Source organism: Heloderma suspectum, chromosome 1 (genome assembly GCF_057233095.1).
Source record: "Heloderma suspectum isolate Gila_16-S chromosome 1, 16-S_ref, whole genome shotgun sequence".
Lineage (NCBI taxonomy): Eukaryota > Metazoa > Chordata > Lepidosauria > Squamata > Helodermatidae > Heloderma > Heloderma suspectum.
The window spans coordinates 50,259,870-50,279,483 of NC_139458.1; the positions used below are offsets into that span (position 1 = coordinate 50,259,870).

At 42.6% G+C, this 19,614-nt stretch overlaps 1 protein-coding gene across 1 annotated transcript in view; it reads left to right on the plus strand.

Annotated features, from left to right (window-relative positions):
- The window catches only part of LTBP2 (latent transforming growth factor beta binding protein 2), a 201,775-nt gene that overhangs the window by 120,536 nt on the left and 61,625 nt on the right, over positions 1-19,614 (plus strand). Inside the window, exon 10 of the mRNA XM_084842380.1 lies at positions 15,446-15,520. Coding sequence (XP_084698506.1) covers positions 15,446-15,520 — 75 coding nt within the window. The remainder of the gene's footprint in view (positions 1-15,445; positions 15,521-19,614) is intronic.

The following is a 19,614-nucleotide window of genomic DNA, read 5'->3' on the forward strand; positions in this document are numbered from 1 at the left end:
GTTTGGCCATAGCATGAAGAACTTCATCAGGAGGGCTTTAAACTGAATCCTACGGGGAAGGAACATATAATGTTGGGGGTAACAATGGACGTAGGCGCATGCACTGCAACGGAGAGGACAGCTCTGATAGCGCCCAATAATAGTCTTCAGACACATGTAGGAAAGAAGCCAGACTATGAAGCACATGGTCTTCGATGTCTATATACTAATGCCCAGAGTATGGGAAACAAACAGAACGAACTTGAACTCTTAATACAGGAGGGAAATTATGACTTGATAGGTATAACTGAGACTTGGTGGGATGACTCTCATGATTGGAATACAGCAATTGAAGGATATAACTTGTTCAAAAAGAACAGGAGGAACAGAAAGGGAGGTGGGGTTGCACTGTATGTGAAAAATACATATCTCTGCACAGAAATACAGGAGGAGGAGCTTGGTAGCCCCATCGAGAGCATCTGGATCAAAATAAATGGAGCAAAGAATAAAAGGAACCTGGTGGTCAGAGTCTACTACTGGCCACCCAACTAAGGAGAAGACGAGGATGAAACTTTTGAAAAGCAAATAGCCAATGTTTTAAGGAATCATGATGTAGTAGTAATGGGGGACTTCAATTTCCCCGATATTTGTTGGGAGACAAATTCTGCAAAACATGGCCCCTCCAGGAAATTCCTGACTTTCCTGGAGATAACTTCCTCCTACAGAAAGTAGAGGAAGGAACTAGAGGATCGGCTATCCTTGACTTGATCCTAAGCAATAGAGATGACTTAGTGGATAAAGTAGCAGTTACAGGAACTCTGGAGGAAAGCGACCATGTTGTACTTGAGTTCTTGGTTCTAAGGGAAGCAAAAGCCGAGTGTAGTCAAACGCATACTCTGGATTTTAGGAAAGCTGATTTTCATAAACTCAGAACAATGATCAGTAAGGTCCCATGGCAAGCGACGCTAACGAGAAAAGGAGTCCAAGATGGGTGGGAGCTTTTAAAAAAGGAAATTCTCAAGGCACAATCACAAACAATTCCAACAAGAAGAAAAGGTGGAAGACAACAGAAGAAGCCAATGTGGCTTCACAAAAAGCTTAGGGATGACCTGAAAACAAAAAAAGGACACATATAGGAAGTGGAAAGAAGGCCAAGCAACAAAGGAAGAGTACAGGCAGGTAGCACAGAATTGCAGGGATGGCGTCAGGAAGGCTAAAGCTGAGAACGAGCTGAGGTTAGCGAGGGATGCTAAAAACAACAAAAAGGCTTTCTTCAGCTATGTGCATAGTAAAAGGCAGAGGAAAGAAATGGTTGTTCAGCTATTAAATAAGGATGGCAAAATGATACCAGATGGCAAAGAAAAGGCAGAGGTGCTCAATTCCTACTTTGGCTCAGTCTTCTCCCCAAAGAGGGTCTATGACCCCCCTGGCAAAGGCAAAGTGCAGACTGAAGGGGCAGGATTGCAGCTTGAGATCGATAGGCATATGGTCAAGGAACACCTAATTGCTTTGAATGAGTTCAAATCTCCAGGGCCAGATGAACTGCATCCTAGAGTAATAAAGGAACTGGCAGAAGAACTCTCAGAACCACTGTCTATTGTCTTTGAGAAGTCATGGAGGACGGGGGAAGTGCCAGATGACTGGAGGAGGGCTAATGTTGTCCCTATCTTCAAAAAGGGTAAAAAGGAGGAACCTGGGAACTACAGACCAGTCAGTCTGACATCAATCCCTGGGAAAATTCTGGAGAAGGTGATAAAGCAATCCATCTGTAAGCACCTTGAAAACAATGCCGTGATTACTTGAAGCCAACATGGATTTGTCAAAAACAAGTCCTGCCAGACAAATCTGATCTCATTTTTTGATCAAGTAACCTCCCTTGTGGACCGAGGGAATGCTGTAGATATCATATACCTCAACTTCAGCAAAGCTTTCAACAAAATGCCCCATGATATCCTGATGAGCAAACTAGCTCAAAGTGGGCTAGATGAAACAACGATCCGGTGGATCCATAGTTGGCTACAGAATCAGACTCAAAGACAGTCCGATCAGTGGGACCTTCTCAAACTGGGGAGAGGTAACGAGTGGGGTACCGCAGGGCTCAGTCCTGGGCCCGGTGCCCTTCAACATTTTGATTAATAACTTGGAGGAGGAGGTGCAGGGAATGCTGATCAAATTTGCAGATGACACAAAATTGGGTGGGATAGCTAATACCCTGGAAGACAGAAACAAAATTCAAAGTGATCTGTATAGACTGGAGCACTGGGCAGAAAACAACAGAATGACCTTGAATAGGGATAAATGCCAAGTTCTGCACCTAGGAAAAAGAAACCAGATGCACAATTACAAGATGGAGGATACGTGGCTCAACAACACTACAAGCGAGAAAGATCTTGGAATTGTTGTCGATCACAAGCTGAATATGAGCCAACAATGTGATGTGGCTGCAAAAAAGGCCAATGCTCTTTTGGGCTGCATTAATAGAAGCATAGCTTCCAAATCCCGAGAAGTGCTAGTTCCCCTCTACTCAGCACTGGTTAGGCCTCATCTGGAGTACTGTGTCCAGTTCTGGGCACCACACTTTAAGAAGGATGCAGACAAACTGGAGAGGGTTCAGAGGAGGGCAACAGAGATGATCAGGGGACTGGAAACAAAACCCATGAAGAGAGACTGAAAGAACTGGGCATGTTTAGCCTTGAGAAGAGAAGACTTTGGGGAGATATGATAGCGCTCTTCAAATACTTGAAAGGTTGTCACAGAGAGGAAGGCCAGGATCTCTTCTTGATCATTCCAGAGTGCAGGACACGGAAGAATGGGCTCAAGTTACAGGAAGCCAGATTCTGGCTGAACATCAGGAAAAACTTCCTGACTGTTAGAGCAATACGACAATGGAACCAGTTACCTAGGGAGGTGGTGGGCTCTCCCACACTGGAGGCCTTCAAGACGAGGCTGGACAGCCATCTGTCAGGGATGCTCTGACTTGGATTCCTGCATTGAGCAGGGGGTTGGACTCGATGGCCTTGTAGGCCCCTTCCAACCCTACTATTCTATGATTCTATGATCCCCCTTTTTCTCTCAGCTACCACAACAATTGCTATTGTGAATAGTCTGTGGAATATTGTTGAGTGAGTATCACAGGGCCTTACTGGATGTACTTTCAGGGTGACTTGTGACAAGCGTCACATGCTTATACAATCTGAGAACTTTTGAAAAGTTATATTGTTGTTATTTATTAAATGGCTGAGCAATCTGCTGCTTTTACCACCCAAACATAGGAGCAGTCACGATATCATCTGGCACGTGTCTGCTGCATATGTGGAGACATGTGTCCCCTTCTCAGTTTACTTCAACAAACAGCAATGTACCCACCTTATGAAGCATTTCCTAGTAGAAACAAACTGTTGGGCAAAGCATGAGTGAAGCTGGAGTGTTTAATGTGCAGCACAATTCTATGCAGATTTACTCAGAAATAAGTTTGTACAACTTTGATCTTCAGTCAGGGTTTCCAGAGGCTATGTATGACCCCAGCAATTGAAATGCATGAGGCAAATGCAGTAGCACAGCTTTCATATATGGGGTAGAAATAATAGGATCCAAATGACGGGATTAGTGAAAAGTGGTTCAAAATACCCTTTTAAGGCAGCTATTATTTTTGCCTGCATCAGTGCTGAATTATGAACAGAAACAGGTGTCACTCTCACCTGACATTGGTTTTGTGGTTGAGATTAAGGCAATAGAAATGTTTGCTCCATCAAGAACGGCTATGCTTAAATTTATCCTTGACAAATAACATTATTTTCGAACACTTAACTTTGCCCCTTGGATGACCAGAGTATAGTTGCACTGTGGACCTTAATATGGATTTCATCAAGATTGTTTCTATTTCTGAATTTAATAATAAGGCAAAACAGAGAGGACTGACATTACTAGTCAGGAGGATATGAGACAGCTGGCTCCTTTAAATATGTGCTTTGCTTAAAGAGTTATAAAACAATTTTTGAATATGAACCATATCCTTAATTAAAGGAGGGATGGCTAACATTTCAACATTAGTATGCCTCTACTTTTAACAGTTGTATGGATGAGGGAATGTTGGCAGGTGCAGCTTGCCAGGTCTCTGTGCAGCACGGATTGGAAAAGCTGTGCACCTGCCAGAATTCCCTCATCAGTGTAACATTTAAAAATGCAGGAGCCCTAAGGTTTTAAGATTGGTCCTCCCTGAAACAAGGTTTTCAGTAATGCACATTTTCTGAGAGGTGAAATTATTTTCTGATAAAAGAACACAAGCAAACAAGTGGGACCAGCAACAAAAGGTTGCAGTGTGGAGTGCTCCTGTTCAGTGGTCCAGTCAGTCAGCCATGCCCTCCTCCAGGATATTCCATTCCATTTCCCTCCCTCTGGTTCCCCACCCCCACCCCTCAGTCAGCCAGTGGCCACTATGAATGCTCAGGTCTCACTGGGATAATTTTAGGGTACCCCCCTTAGGGTTTTGTTGTACATGGATGGTGCCATTTTGGCAACATAAGGATCCACACTCATCTCTGAACTTTGGAAATAGAAGGAGTCATCTTCTTCTCCTCCGTCATAATGTAAACAGGGTAATCAAGACTCTTTCCCATAATGTAAACAGGGTAATCAAGACTCTTTCCTCTAATCTCCTGGTGTGACTTTTGTCTCATAAAACACTAACAGATTGGATACTGCCTCATCTTCTCAGATTTGCATCACAATCCAAGAACCAGCTGGATATGGTGTTTATGTTCCCAGATATATTATTTTCTCTTTGCACCTTTCATTAAAAATATCATTTTCTGCTCAGTAGAAAGGTAACAGAGCCTTGTGACACATTATTACCTAAAACGGGTGACATTAGCAAGCTCTGAGAGTCATCTACTACCTGTAGACATCTGCCTAGAAATGGAAATGTATATTCCAAAGTTAGATTGGTGATTCTAGTAATATTGTGTTTAAATACAAATAGTTGCAATTCTTTTTCTCCCCATGAAATTTTATTCCATTTCAAAATGAAGTTAACAAAATAAAGGCAACAAAAAGAACATACATAATAACATAACAAGGTCAATAAAGATACGAAGACATTTACTATTTTTAATTCTTAAACAAGATCACTAAAGAAACAAAGACATTTACTATTTTTAATTCTTAGTCTAAAACCAATATGCTTGTGGAACATATCTAATGAAAGAATAAAAATACAGTTTAGACAGCATATAAAAGGAATATGTGCAAGCATATGTTATTGATTGTATGTGTGTGTGTGTGCGTGCGCGCGCATATTAGAAAAAATATAGGCAACTGTACTTGGTTGGAATTTGATCAAACATTTGAAGGATTTCAGCATAGGAAATAAATGGAAACCATGGTGCCATAATCTTAAAGTTAGGATTCCTTGCTTCCTGCACTTGCTGAGTAAGCTTATACATAGACTGGGTTTGCATGACATGACAACTCATTGTAGGTTGTGTGAAGCAAGCCACAGTGGGTTATCATGTCGTCCGAGCTAGGACTGCTTCCCACAGGGTGGCATATTTTTTGGCAACAAGCCACCCTGATTACCATCACTTGTTCTTGGGATTATTTTATCCATCATGGATTGTCATAGTTCAGATCCAGGCAGCATGAGTTGCGGTGATTGGCTATAGAGCCACTCAGCAAGAGTAGCAGAAAATGCAGCCTCTCCTTCCCTTGTGAGCGATCCCAGTTCCCAAAGTCTGCCGACCAACAGATTGCGCCGAGGTGTCTACACCCTCCCTCAGCAATCTCCTCCTCACCTACCATTCTCTGTCACCAGTTTACTTGTTAGTGAAGTAATTGTTTCTTGCCCATGTGCACTAGCAGAGTGCACTTGTTATCGTGGCAGCTTCAGCTGTGTCTTCAAGTCTCTGTCCCTCCACCCCCTACAGCAAAGTTTACCAAGGGACTTTTCCTGGGGAGAAATCCTCTGAATTCCTGAAAAAAAGCAACTTACGACACTTCATGTGATGCAATCCCTTAACACATTGTCGTATGTAAAATTTCATTGCATTTGTGCGGCAGATAGATACCAATATTACCACCACCCCCTTTTTAGTGAAACGTTCCCACCGATGCTTCTCAGGCCCTAATCTATCCTCCCCCGTAACAGCCTTGATGGGGAGGGGGCTATTATTCCACCCAGAAACAGTTACCACAAGCACTTTAGAGCTGTAAAGTTTGCTTTCTAGAGCCGTTTGCTCCCCATAGGGCGCCATGGATCCCACAGAGGAGGCAGATGGCAAGTCCTGGCCACCCCTCTTCTCACAGGATCCCTATACACAGCATTGCAGGAATCGGCTTCCTCTGCAACTGGGGCTGCCTCCGAGTTGGAGGGAGAGAAGCACCACATGAGAATTAGGGTGCATTTCTGGGGTGAGGCTGAACATTCATAGATCTTTGGATAAGCCCAAAGGCCCAGGAGATCCTGCACAGCACCAGGCCTGATAATCTGTTCCCGCGGTTTTCCACACAGCTGTCACTATGGGGCTACTCTCACACGCCCTTGCAGTGCAAAGAGAAGTTTAAGGAAATCACAGTTCACAACAAGTGCTCTGGGGTCAAGCTAAGCACCATGTGGCAAATATCCTCATGCCATGCTATGACAAGGTGGCAAGTATCCTCCTTGATCAGAGAGATGGATTCCTGGTTACACCGCTGGCAGCAGGATCCCTTTGAGCCACCCCCAAAGAGTCTGGCACAAGCCCATGAAGAGCTGCCAGCTTCCACATAGGATGGCTTGTCATCCAATAATTCCATTTGGAGGATTTTATAAATAGATGGTATCAAATCTTTATTTGAATTAACAGCAGCTTATATAGAAGATTAAAAAAAAAGTGGTGTTTGGCTGCCTTCTTAATGTGACTCAGACTAAGAAAGTGACATAGTTGCAGGTACTAATAAAAAAGACAGCACAGTTTGTTCAGTTCTTTTCAAAACATCTGCATAGGAGAGAGGATCCTTTTTATCAAATAGATCAAAGAATCACAAAACCCTTGGGGACTGTTCATGAGCATTGTAAAATGAATACACCCACCCTGCTGACTGATAAAATGCTCAGCTGACCACAAGTCTCTGGTGATGCTAGAAGATGGTTTTCCACCCTTTCCCATCCTGTGTCTATCTAGCAATAGTACCGTCCCCATTCTTGGACTCACAAAGGATGCCAGAGCTTTCAGTTGGACAAATTTTGCCATTTGGAGCAGGCTTTGCATAATGAAAACTATCCCCTTTCAACCCTCCATTCAAAACTTCTCCCTTTCAAACAATGGGCATTTTTTCCTTCCTCTTAAAATATAATGGAGGTAATCAAGTCTTTTCCCTCCTGCTTGCTGGGATGACTTTGCATGATAAACCAGTTCAGAATCTCTTCATTTTTTCAGTGTATATTAACTATAATGCGTATGAATTTCAAGAGGAAGTCCATAGGAGACCAGAAAAATTGGATCCATTTGCTTACTTTTAATTACTTAGGTCATACACAGTGCCACACTCTTTATTCCACAAACGTTCTACAGTTAACAGCTGCTATTTGTGATGACACTGAACACACAGCAAGAGATAGGCTTAGATTTAACACCTCATGCAGGTATTGCCATAATGGATCTGCACAGTAATTGTCCCTCAACTCAAGGCTGTTTTATGCATTACCAATCAACAATGGTGATGGGACAGGGACGGTCCTTCACTGCACTAGAGGGCAGCAGGCTAGCTTAGGCGTGCAGGGCAGGTCGCATGACACACACATCTCTGTCTCCAATACCTGATCAACACTCACTCACTGCTCCATCCTAAGGAATTTTCACAGGCTTTAATACACTTGCAAGAACATAAAAAGACATGCTGGATCATAGACTAATAGACTCTTAGAATAGTAGGGTTGGAAGGGGCCTACAAGACCATTGAGTCCACCCCCCTGCTCAATGCAGGAATCCAAGTCAGAGCATCCCTGACAGATGGTTGTCCAGCCTCATCTTGAATGCCTCGGGTGTGGGAGAGGCCCACCACTTCCCTAGGTAATTGGTTCCACTGTTGTATTGCTCTAACAGCCAGGAAGTAGGGATGGGGGAGAATTTCTTCCTGAAACTTCGGGGGGCCGAGTGCCAACGCATTCGGTCCTCCGAAGGTTGTTCGGGGAGAAATTCTCCGCCCCCCCCGGGATGGGACTTACCTTTCACGATTGTCCCTCCCAGCGGTGGGTCCCGGCGGCAGTTCGGCAGGTCTTCGTCAGGGGCGGGGGCGGCAGCCGGTCTTTCGACCAGCTGCCACTGCCGCCATTACAAGAAAAGTAAAAAAAAAAAAACAAACGCCCCTGTGATAGGCTACGTAACGATTAACGTAGCCTATCACGGCTAGATTTGCAAAGTCAGCCGTGATAGGCTACGTTAATCGTCACGTAGCCTATCACGGGTGACTTTGGGAAGAAGAAAAAAAAAGCGCGTACGGCTAATGGCGGCCCCCATAGGGAGCCGCCATTCGCGTTCCTTATTTGGTCCCTGTAGTCTACGTAAAGATTTACGTAGACTACGGCAAAAATAAGGACAACGCAAATAGCGTTGCCCTTGTTTTCGCCGTAGTCTACGTAAAACTTTACGTAGACTACAGGGACCAAATAAGGAACGCGAATGGCGGCTCCCTATGGGGGCCGCCATTTGCGTACGCGCTTTTTTTTTCTTCTTCCCAAAGTCACCCGTGATAGGCTACGTGACAATTAACGTAGCCTATCACGGCTGACTTTGCAGATCTAGCCATGATAGGCTACGTTAATCGTTACGTAGCCTATCACAGGGGCGTTTGTTTTTTTTTTCTTTTGAAGTTCGCGGCCGGGGAGACGGGGCGCTTCTCCCCGGCCTGAATTTCGGCCGGGCGAGGCGGGAAGCCTCCCCCCCCCCGGCCTGAACTTCGGGGGGAGCAGCAAAGCGCCTCCCCCCCACCGCGAAGCAAGCTGCGAGACCAGGTAAGTGACTTTCGTGCATCCCTACCAGGAAGTTTTTCCTGATGTTCAGCTGGAATCTGGCTTCCTTTAAAATATATATATATATATATATATATGTCTTTATAAATGAAATAAACAATACCAACAACCTGATAAATAACTACAATACAATATTCTTAGGAGGACACAACAATAACGAAAAGGAGAAGAAAAGAAAAGAAGAATTTTTTTTCTTTTTATTTTTAAAAGGGTTAAATTTAAACTCCAATACACACGGGCTTCAGACCCCATTCTATTTTAAAAACTATACCTATAACGTTAGCAATATTACAATTTAATAATCAACCTTATATTTCAATATCATATCATCAATCTAATAGCAAGGAAGCAGGCCTACAATTCATTCCCAGTGCATTGCCCTTACGTTAAAATATAATAGTAATAATAAAGCTTAACAGTTTAACCAACCAAAATCTTACTAAGTAGTCTTATAGTAATAATAATAATAATAAGATGTAAATATAATGTTATATAATAATAAAGCTTGGAAGCAACCTTACAACAATCAGTGATATATTTTATACTAAATATATAAATGAGTGTGCACAATACACCCTCAAACAATATATTTGAATACAGCATATCATATCCATTTTAGGGAACGAGAATTTAAAGAAAAATAAAAGAGAGAAGAAAAATGAAAGAAAGCAAACAAATATATGTATAATCAGTTATCTCTGGCCTAGCCTGAATCATGCAGACTAAACATAGACAGTTAACAAAACTTGTTTAAAGATTCCATTTCATGGGGCTGGAACAGAAATCTCATGCATTTTTACGTTCAGCCATGCCTTTGACATTTCCTGATTTAGGAACTTCTTCATCTGACCTTCAGAAACAATGCAAAATGTAGCAGGATATTTTAAGTGATATTGTAAGTTCATTTGTTTTGCCATATTTTTTGCCTTGATGAATTGCCTTCTTTTATCAGCCACCTCTTTGATGTAATCTGGAAATAACATAACTTTATCTTGTTTCCAAGAAAGACTTCCACCCTCTCTTGCCAAATGAAGGATATAATTCTTTGTGGAGATTCTTGCAAATTGGACTATAATCGTATAGTCAGTCCCTTTAGTATTTGGCACACGAAATGCTTGCTCAGTGGTAAATAATCAGATGGCACAGGGAGTATCTCATGCAAAACCTTGTCTACAAAGGTAGGCAAATTTACATCACTAGGCAAATTATTATACCAATAATACGTACACTGCATCTGTGCGTGAAGGAAATTCTGACAGAGAAATTTTTGAAAAAAGCTTGTGTCATAGTTTCGTTCATTGTTAGCCTATCTTGTAGCTCGTTAACCTTCGCCTCCATTTTTTTGCCAAGAAGTGTTAATTAAATCCACAGCCCCTTGCAGGACGGTGATGGAATTTTGAATTGAATCCAACCTCTTGGCTTGCTCCGCAAATTGCAAAGATAAAGTTTTTATCAGAGTAAATAATTCCCCTATATCTTCTGTTCTCGGAGCTTTTGCCAAGGGAGGTACGGGGGGAATGGGTGATGATGCAGTTCCTTTCTTTCTCCTCGCTGTAGCCATGTTTCTCTTCAAACAGATCTTGCAGGTCCTCAAATATTCTCAAATATTGTTGATATTTCTTAAACCATCCCTTGGATGTTGTTGATATTTCTTAATCCATATATTACAATGGAACACGTCAGCCCTGTTTTCTCCTATTAGATAGGAGTTTCGAAACAGCTTTTTGCGATGATTAAGCTCTGGGAGGGTAGTCTTGGAATCCAGCCCCCCCACTGTCTCTCAGAGAGTACTTTTCTCCAAGATCTTATCCAGATGCTGCCTTGCCCCCCCCTTTTAATTCCAGGGGGGAGATGAAAAGGTTTTTCAACCTTTTAAAAAGCTGTTTGAGATAGCGTCCCGTGGAGGCTCCGCGCGATGCTGTGAGGGCGACATTGATTCCAACCGGAAGTCTGGAATCTGGCTTCCTGTAACTTGAGCCCATTCTTCCATGTCCTGCACTCTGGGATGATTGAGAAGAATCCTGGCCTTCCTCTCTGTGGCAGCCTTTCAACTACTTGAAGAGCACTATCCTATCTCCCCTCAGTCTTCTCTTCTCAAGGCTAAACATGCCCAGTTCTTTCCGTCTCTCCTCATAGAGCTTTGTTTCCAGTTCCCTGATCATCTTCGTTGCCTTCCTCTGAACCCTCTCCAGCTTGTCTGCATTCTTCTTAAAATGTGACGCCCAGAACTGGACACAGTACTCCAGATGAGGCCTAACCGGTGCTGAGTAGAGGGGGGACTAGTACTTCACGTCATTTCGAAGCTTCTAGATGAGGCCTAACCAGTGCTGAGTAGAGGGGGACTAGCACTTCATGTGATTAGGAAGCTTCTATACTTCTATTAATGCAGCCCAAAATAGCATTTGCCTTTTTTGCAGCCACATCATATTGTTGGCTCATATTCAGCATGCAATCTACAACAATTCCAAGATCCTTCTCGCTTGTAGTATTGTTGAGCCAAGTATCACCCATCTTGTAACTGTGCATCTGGTTTCTTTTTCCTAGGTGCAGAACTTGGCATTTATCCCAATGAAATGTCATACTGTTGTTTTCTGCCCAGTGCTCCAGCCTATCAAGATCACTTTGAATTCTGTTTCTGTCTTCCAGGGTATTAGCTATCCCACCCAATTTTGTGTCATCTGCAGATTTGATCAGCATTCCCTGCACCTCCTCCCCCAAGTCATTAATAAAAATGTTGGAGCACTGGGCCCAGGACTGAGCCCTGCAGTACCCTGCTCGTTACCTCTCCCCAGTTTGAGCAGATCCCATTGATAAGCATTGTTTGAGTCCGATTCTGTAGCCAACTGTGGATCCACCTCTAGTCTAGCATTCTGTTCACACAGTGGCCAACCAGCTGCCACAGGAAACCCACAAGCAGGACATGAGTTCAACAGCACCCTCCTGCCCATATTTACCAGCAACTGGTGTACACAGGTATCCTCCCTCTGATACTGGAGGTAGTATATAGCCATCAGGACTAGCAGCTGCTGATGGCTTTATCTTCCATGAATTTGTCCGATCCCTTTTAAAGCCATCCAAATTTATGGCCATCACTACATCCTGTGGAAATGAATTCCATAGTTTTAACTATGCACGGTGTGAAGAAGAACGTCCTATTATTTGTCCTGAATCTCCCAGCAATCAGCTTCATGAGATGACCCCATGTTCTAGTATTATGAGAGAGGGGGAAAAATGTCTCCCTATCCACTTTCTCCACACCATGCATAATTTTGTACATCTCTATCATGTCTCCCCTTACTCTCCTTTTGTAACCTTTCCCCATAGGGGAGTTGCTCCAGTCCCTTTATCATTTTAGTTGCCCTTTTCTGCACTTTTTTCAGCTCTACGATGTCCTTTTTTAGGTGCAGTGACCAGAACTGTATACAGTATTCTAAGTGTGATCGCACCATACATTTGTATAAGGGTATATGATCTTGGCAGTTTTATTTTCAGTTCCTTTCCTAATTATGCCTCACATGGAGTTTGCTTTTTCACAGCAGCCACACACTTGGTTGACATGCTCACTGAGCTGTCCACCACAACCCCAAGATCTTTTTCTTTATATAAGTCTATCATGGGATCTCTATAAATAAAGCTGTGCTTTTCAAACAATTTCCTCGATGACATTTCCAGAGGGGTAGCTAATTAGCTGGTTGTAGCAAAAACAACAAAGCATCTTGTGGCACCTTAAGGACTAACAAATTTATTCTGGCGTACATCCACAACAGTCCTAGGGGATTGTAGGGCTTCTTCACACTGAGCTTTTATCCTGCTATTGAGATTGGTTATTCACAGAAGTTTGCAGGTCCTTTAGATTACATCATCAACCTCTAGGGCATCTCCCACACTAAATGACCTTTATTACATTTTTTAAAAGATCCACGATAACAGGCTACCAAATTACAGAGCTTGAATTTCCTCCGTAAAGAGAGGAAAACCCGCGATAAGAGGAACTAGACCACAGCACCATCTAGTGGCTGTATAATAAAACATATGGAAAACTCAGATAAGGGGGGAAAGGAGGAGGGAAGTGGGGGGTGGGTGGAGGAAGTGCATGTAAAGGGAGTCCATCATGATCCTGCATTTAAAACAGAAACAGGAAGTCCCATTTTAAATGCGGGATTTTAGGCTGGTATAGAGATGCTCGTAGTACACGAACGCTTATGCCATAATAAATGTGATATCTTTAAGGTGCCACAAGGTGCCTCTTTGTTGCATTTCCTCGTAGTAGTACTGTGTCACCCACTGCAAACTAATCTTAGAAATAAGCAAGAAGATACTGTGTGGCTTTGTGACACCATCACAAAAGCCCTAATTTTCAGGGAGTTTTTGTCACAAGTTTCCATCTTTCTTTATACTTCTTGCCTGCTTGCTGCTCAGCAAGATGGTGAACTTTCACTGATTTGACTCTGTGGACTGTGAATATGTATTTTTCATATGGCTTTAAATCCTTATTAAAAAGCTGTAAAGTATTTTTATTGTAAAATAAGAAATCATTATTTGAATTTTTTAAGAATTTCCTATGGTAAGTGGTTTTAATATTAATTCAAACTCTCTGGGGTCATGATTGATATTAGAAAAAAATATTACTTTTTCCATGATAAACATGGTTTTGGCTTCCAGCTCTCTGAATAACATACAGTACTGGGCAAAGGTCTTAGGCCACCACCAGCTTTGTTGTTTTAGCAAAGTTTTAATGACCATCCATGATTATTTTTCGGTCTCTGTATTAAGATACAAACAGAAAATACAGGAAATATGTACAGGCAAAAGTCAGTATTTAGTATGACCTCCCTTGGCTTGAAGCACATCTTGAACTCTTTTGGAGAGACTGTCCTGAAATTTTCTGAAGTAATCTTCTGGTATATTATACCAGGCTTCTTTCAGCACTTCCCAGAGTTCTTCTTTAGATGTAGATTGTCTTTTATTTCTTTCTCTGTCCAGGTGATCCCATACTGCCTCTATAATATTCAGGTCTGGACTCTGTGGAGGCCAGTCCATGACTGTCGGTGTTTTATCAGCTGTTTTCCTCACTAAATATGATTTGACTGCATTAGCAGTGTGCTTGGGATTGTTATCATGCTGAAAAATGAAACCATTCCCAATCAGGCACTTTCCAGAAGGAATGGCATGATGAATTACAACCTGTCCGTACTTTTCAGCATTCATGATCCCATCAATACAGACAAGATCACCAACACCACTGGCAGAAATGCAGCCCCAAACCAGGAGAGACCCTGCACCATGTTTCACTGAAGGCTGCAAGTACTCATTCATCCATCTCTCTCCAACTCTTCTTCTCACATATTGTCGACAATTGGACCCCAAAAATTCAAACTTGGATTCATCACTCCGTAATACTCTTCCACTGATCCTCATTCCAATCTTTGTAAGCTTTAGCATATCTTAGCCTTTTCACCCTGTTCCCTTTCCACAAAAGTGGTTTCTTGGCTGCTACCCATCCACGAAGACCATTCCTGGCCAGGCGCCTGCTGTTACTCTAGTGTAAGGGGAGGTCACACTCAATACTTGCCACTTTAGCGTATGGAAGCTATTTTTTCTGATTTTTTTTCTATTGTTGAATACTGCATACAAGTTTCCTGTATTTTTGGGTTGTATTCTAATGAAGAGACTGAGAAATAATTATATATGGTCATTATACCATTGCTAAAACAACAAATCTAATGGTGGCCTAAGACTTTTGCACAGTACTGTATGTCTCCTCTTCTGTTGGTAATTTATGTAGAGGCTTCATAATATGTAGAAGCACCATGATTTGCAGGAGCATATCACTTGCTTCACACATGCAGTCACTTCCTGCAGTTGGGAAAACTGGCACCTGCCGCATCCTGAGCACACACGCAAGGTGACCTAATTCAGTAGCAAAAAATCTGCTTAGTGCAGAATTAAGGTACAAGCACTGGGCAATGTGCAGTCTGTAATATGCAGAGTTAGGCACTCCTAAGTCTGTAAAAGATTGTCTAAGGCTACAATCGTATGCACACTTACCCAGGAGCAAGCCTCACTGAACACAGTCAGATTTACTTCCAAGTAAACATGCATAAAATTGTCCTGTTAGATACCAAAAAAGCAAGGATTTTCAAAATTGAGCATTGACTGAATACAAAAGTATGGGATGAGGTCAATAATAGACATGAAGGGTATATTTTATTATTAAAATAAGGACCATCTATTCTAAATTCAAAAGGGAACAACTACCAGTGTTAACTGAATTTGTGATGCTCACAGAATGTGGTACCAGTAACAGACGTACTGAAAAGAACTGAAGATGAAGATAATTCAAAATTTAGGTAGTGGAGGCAAAGGTGGAAGTGTGTCTCCTCAGGGAAGGAAAGAGAGAAAAGAGGAGTCTGAATTGTCCATCCTTGGTACCGGCTTTACTTTTTTTCCCTCCCCACCTAGCTTATCCAGTGATTGAAAATGGACAAGTTGAGTGCCCACAGGGATACAAGAGGTTGAATCGGAGCCACTGCCAAGGTAAGCATGAAACTCTTTCTTTCCCCCTTTCACTCAGCTACAGAAGTTTATATCAATGAATGATCTGTAACATGATTGATTATTTAATGTGTATGTTATTTACAAAACAAAACAACTCACACCTCTACTTATGAAGTGTGAAAATATCAAGTTACATTAATGTGTATTAGGGCACAATCCTATGCATGTTTAGACAGAGAAAAGTCCTTCACCTGGTTGTGGGCATGGCTGGCTGGGGAATGCTGGGAGTTGTAGGACTTGATTCTGTCTAAACTTGCATAAGATTGCACCCTAGATTGATATTTCACACCCTTGAACCTTCTACATTTCATTTATCAGGAGCGCCCACAGCCAATGCACAGAAGTTTGCCTTACTCAGTCCAGTGATAAAATAAACCCTGCCCTACAAAAGATACAAATTCTTCCAAACTCTACATTGATATAATGATATACTTTTTGCCTTTGGTGAGATTATAATTAATAATTTAATTGCAGGGTGTGTTCTAAGTATAATGTTTTTTTGGTACATGTTTTGAACAAGGATTATGTTTTCTGTACCCTAAAGCAAACTTAGTGTTAGCAATTTTATTTGTTTGTATGTAGGAGGTGTTGAAATGAAGGTTTGAAAGTGAATGTGAGCAGGTGTGGAAAAATCTCTGTTGTTAATTTGTTTTTCAAAATATATCCTGCCACATGCTTTAAAAAGCCGCAGGGCAACAAAAACAACCGTTTAAAGTAACAATACACGTCGTCAGCACTATAAAATTAGTTACCGATAAACAGGATAAATAACAATTATGTAGCAATTGTACTAATAAAACAAGCAAGTATGGAATAAAATGCATGTCTCTTGAAACGTCTACAGGAAGAATAAGGACTTAGGGCACAATCCTATGCCTGCTTAGACAGAAAAAAACTCCTACAACTCCCAGTGTTCCCCAGCAAGCACTGCTGAACCTCTATAGGAAGATAGTTTGCTGAATCTCTGCTGAATCTCTCTGGGTCTGCTGAACCTGTGTAGAAAGAGTATTTGATAAGGAGAATGTCCTCAATGAAAAGGCCCTGCTCACCATCACTCATAATAGCAGACAGTGCTGGCACTCTGAATAGGGTCCAGCTTGATTCCTTAAGTACATGGGAAAGTTTATACCATTTTATATCCATCCCATCCCATTATATGGTTTCATGTGCTTGAATCTCCTCTGTAGTGAGATGTGGTCAGACCTATAGACCCTTTTGGGTCCATCCACACATTTTTCTCTGCTTTTTGGCACTTGTGAAATCGGTATATAAAGCAAGTACTTTGGAAAGGCAAACAGCCAGCTGCAGTGTAGATTGGAACTTGCGGACTTCAGTGTCTGGATACACACTAGATAAACATTGGTTCTCCTTCAAAATTACAGCAGCGGTGCATACTTGCCTTTAATACCCCTTTTGCTCTAGGTCAAGTGTATCCATATGTATTAGGTTTTTGCTAACATAGTATTTAAAGGAAATAGATACTGGGTCCCTTTGGGAATTTTTACTTGTTCTCTTGGTGCAAATACATGATGCTGTTCAAATGTAAAGCCTGGTATCTCCTCATAGAGGTGGCTGGACTTTATGGTTCTTTCTCTATGGCTCTTTTTTTCTCTTCACAATAAGCTGTGGGGTTCTGTTTTAAGGGTGTAATGTAGAATCTTGGCCTTGAATTGTACAAGTCCATTGATGTATGGTCCCTTGACATATTTCCTTTAACATGGAATTTCTGTCATATTGAACTGATTAGCAAGTCGCCACAATACTGCAGGACTCAACCTTCCTGGCTCACTGCCCATCTGTAAACTGTGGTTGTCTGTCATTACCATTCCACACATCCCCGTTTGCCTTTCTCTAACAGCCGTGGCTGCATGCATTCTGTTTGAGACGTCCTGATGCAGAACCTCTGCACAATACCTCCAGGAAGAAGATTAGCAACACTGTAGCCGTCATTCTTGTGGACTGTTCTCTGTAGGCCTCACAAATTTAGCTGTGAGCAGGTAGAGGGGTTCTGCAGGGAACAGGAGAGGACAGTTCCTGAGAAACAAAGGAGAGAACAGACTTTTGATTAGGCTGCACTCATGTTGTGCTGTGCTGTGCTGTGCTATGCTATACTATATATTTACTCCTCCCTCCCAATCCCTTTTCCGTTTGTGCCATACCTTTTAGGGTGTAAGCCTAAAGGCAGGGACTATTTTATTATTGATCTTTGTATGCCACTCTCAGAGCCTTTTTGTTTGAAGAGCAGGGTAAATATAGTTTAAATAAATAAATATTCCAAACCTGCTTGCTAAAGCAACATGGAAGTAAGGGGCTGAGAAAGGCATTTGTAGAAGAGAATTGGCAGGTGGAAAGGACACCCTTTCTGTGTCCACTGATTCTCCCCTGCAAGTGCCCCCCCCAAGTCATTTCCTCCCCAGCTAGGCTAGGAATGTAAGTTTGAAGAAACACAGTTGCTTTTGTGACCTCCATTGAGGTCTGGGAAAGGCCTTTGGCTTGGCTCTAAAATGCAGAGCCAAAAAATTAATCTGTGCCCAGATGCAGTTGTTGTCATTAGCCCAGCTATGAGTGAAAGCATAGTCAGGTATTCGCTCTTGGCACTTCTGACAGGACATATAACCAGGAGCATGGGAGGGGTTTTGGAGAAGGACAGATCTGAAGCCACCTTTAGACTAGGATTGCTCCAGTACAGGAGGTAGCAGGAACAGCCAAGGAGCTAAAATTCCCTCAGGTTATATATGTGTGGAAATCCTAGCCCAGTGAGAATCCAAGATCAGTAAAGCTATGAGCAGGTTTATTGAATTGTCCATTGCCACTTCGTGTTGTTGTTGCTGCTGGTCAGAGTTCTGAGCACTTTACAGTCACAAAAATTTGATATGGGGGAGGGATCTACACTAGAGCTCCTTCCGTGTGAGTCAGCACTATGGCAGCATTCCTTCAAAACGGAATCATTTCCATTGACGCACACGCTAATGAATACAGTGCAGTATCTGCCATGTTTATAACACGATTGTGTGCCACAAAAATTGCATCATGTTTTTATTGTGGGAGATCCCCTCCATTTTGAAACAGAGGGTGGACAGCTGCTCCACGATTTGCCACAGCAGGAGAGTGTGACTGGTGGGGCTCTCCGGAGCAGCTGCTAGTGTCACCGAGTGAGCAGCTGCTCTGGAGGGCCCTGCTGGCCCCAGCCGCTATGACAAATTCCATGGCAGGAGAGTGGCTAGCAGGGCTCTCTGGAGCACCTGCTGCACGCAGGAGCAGGGGCGAGCAGTGCAATTTGCTGCTGCTCCCACTCCGCCACCTGAGCTGCGGGCTTCAGCCCGCCTCATGGGAGGGTCAGCCCTGATCGGGGGGCCTGTCTATGGAATATGCCTCTAACCTACTCTCTTGCACTGCACCACACTCATTTAAATTTTCTCTCAGAATAAGAGAAATGCTCTTTATCTCATGACAGAGGAGCAACAGTCATGGCCCAGTTTGCAGAGAAATTGAAATAATCGAATCATAGGGTTGGATGCTTCACCCTGGTTTACAGACTTCGCATCAGCACATGGGCTGGACAGCTGAGTCTGTGAGCTGACATTTACATTTCCCACAATGCTCTGAAGCAACACTGTGTTGTGGGAAATGTAAATGGCAGCTCCCAGCCAGCCAGGGCCAATCAGAGAGCTGCTGTAGCCTGTCGGTAGGTAAGCTCATCAAGGCTCACCCATATAGGAAGAAGTGCACCAGAGGGCACGTTGCTGACACACACACCCCCCCACCGCCCCAACCTGGAGCTGGCCTTGCTGGCTTGTTGCAAGGCCCAGAAAATATCCAAAGACATATGACAACAGTTCTAGGTTTGAAGCAAGCTGGACTGACCCTGGGCCTGCGTATTGACAGGGTAGGTGATTATATGGCTTGGGACCCATATGTAAACTGAACTAACCACTTAGAAGGAAAAGGCTTACAAATGTAATAAAATAAATACCAAAATAAGAATAGAGTAGATCCCAGATAGAGTGTAAGTAATTTTTTTTTTTGTGCATTTGAGCTGGAAGAGAAGAAAATGCAGCTCAAGTTTCAGAGAT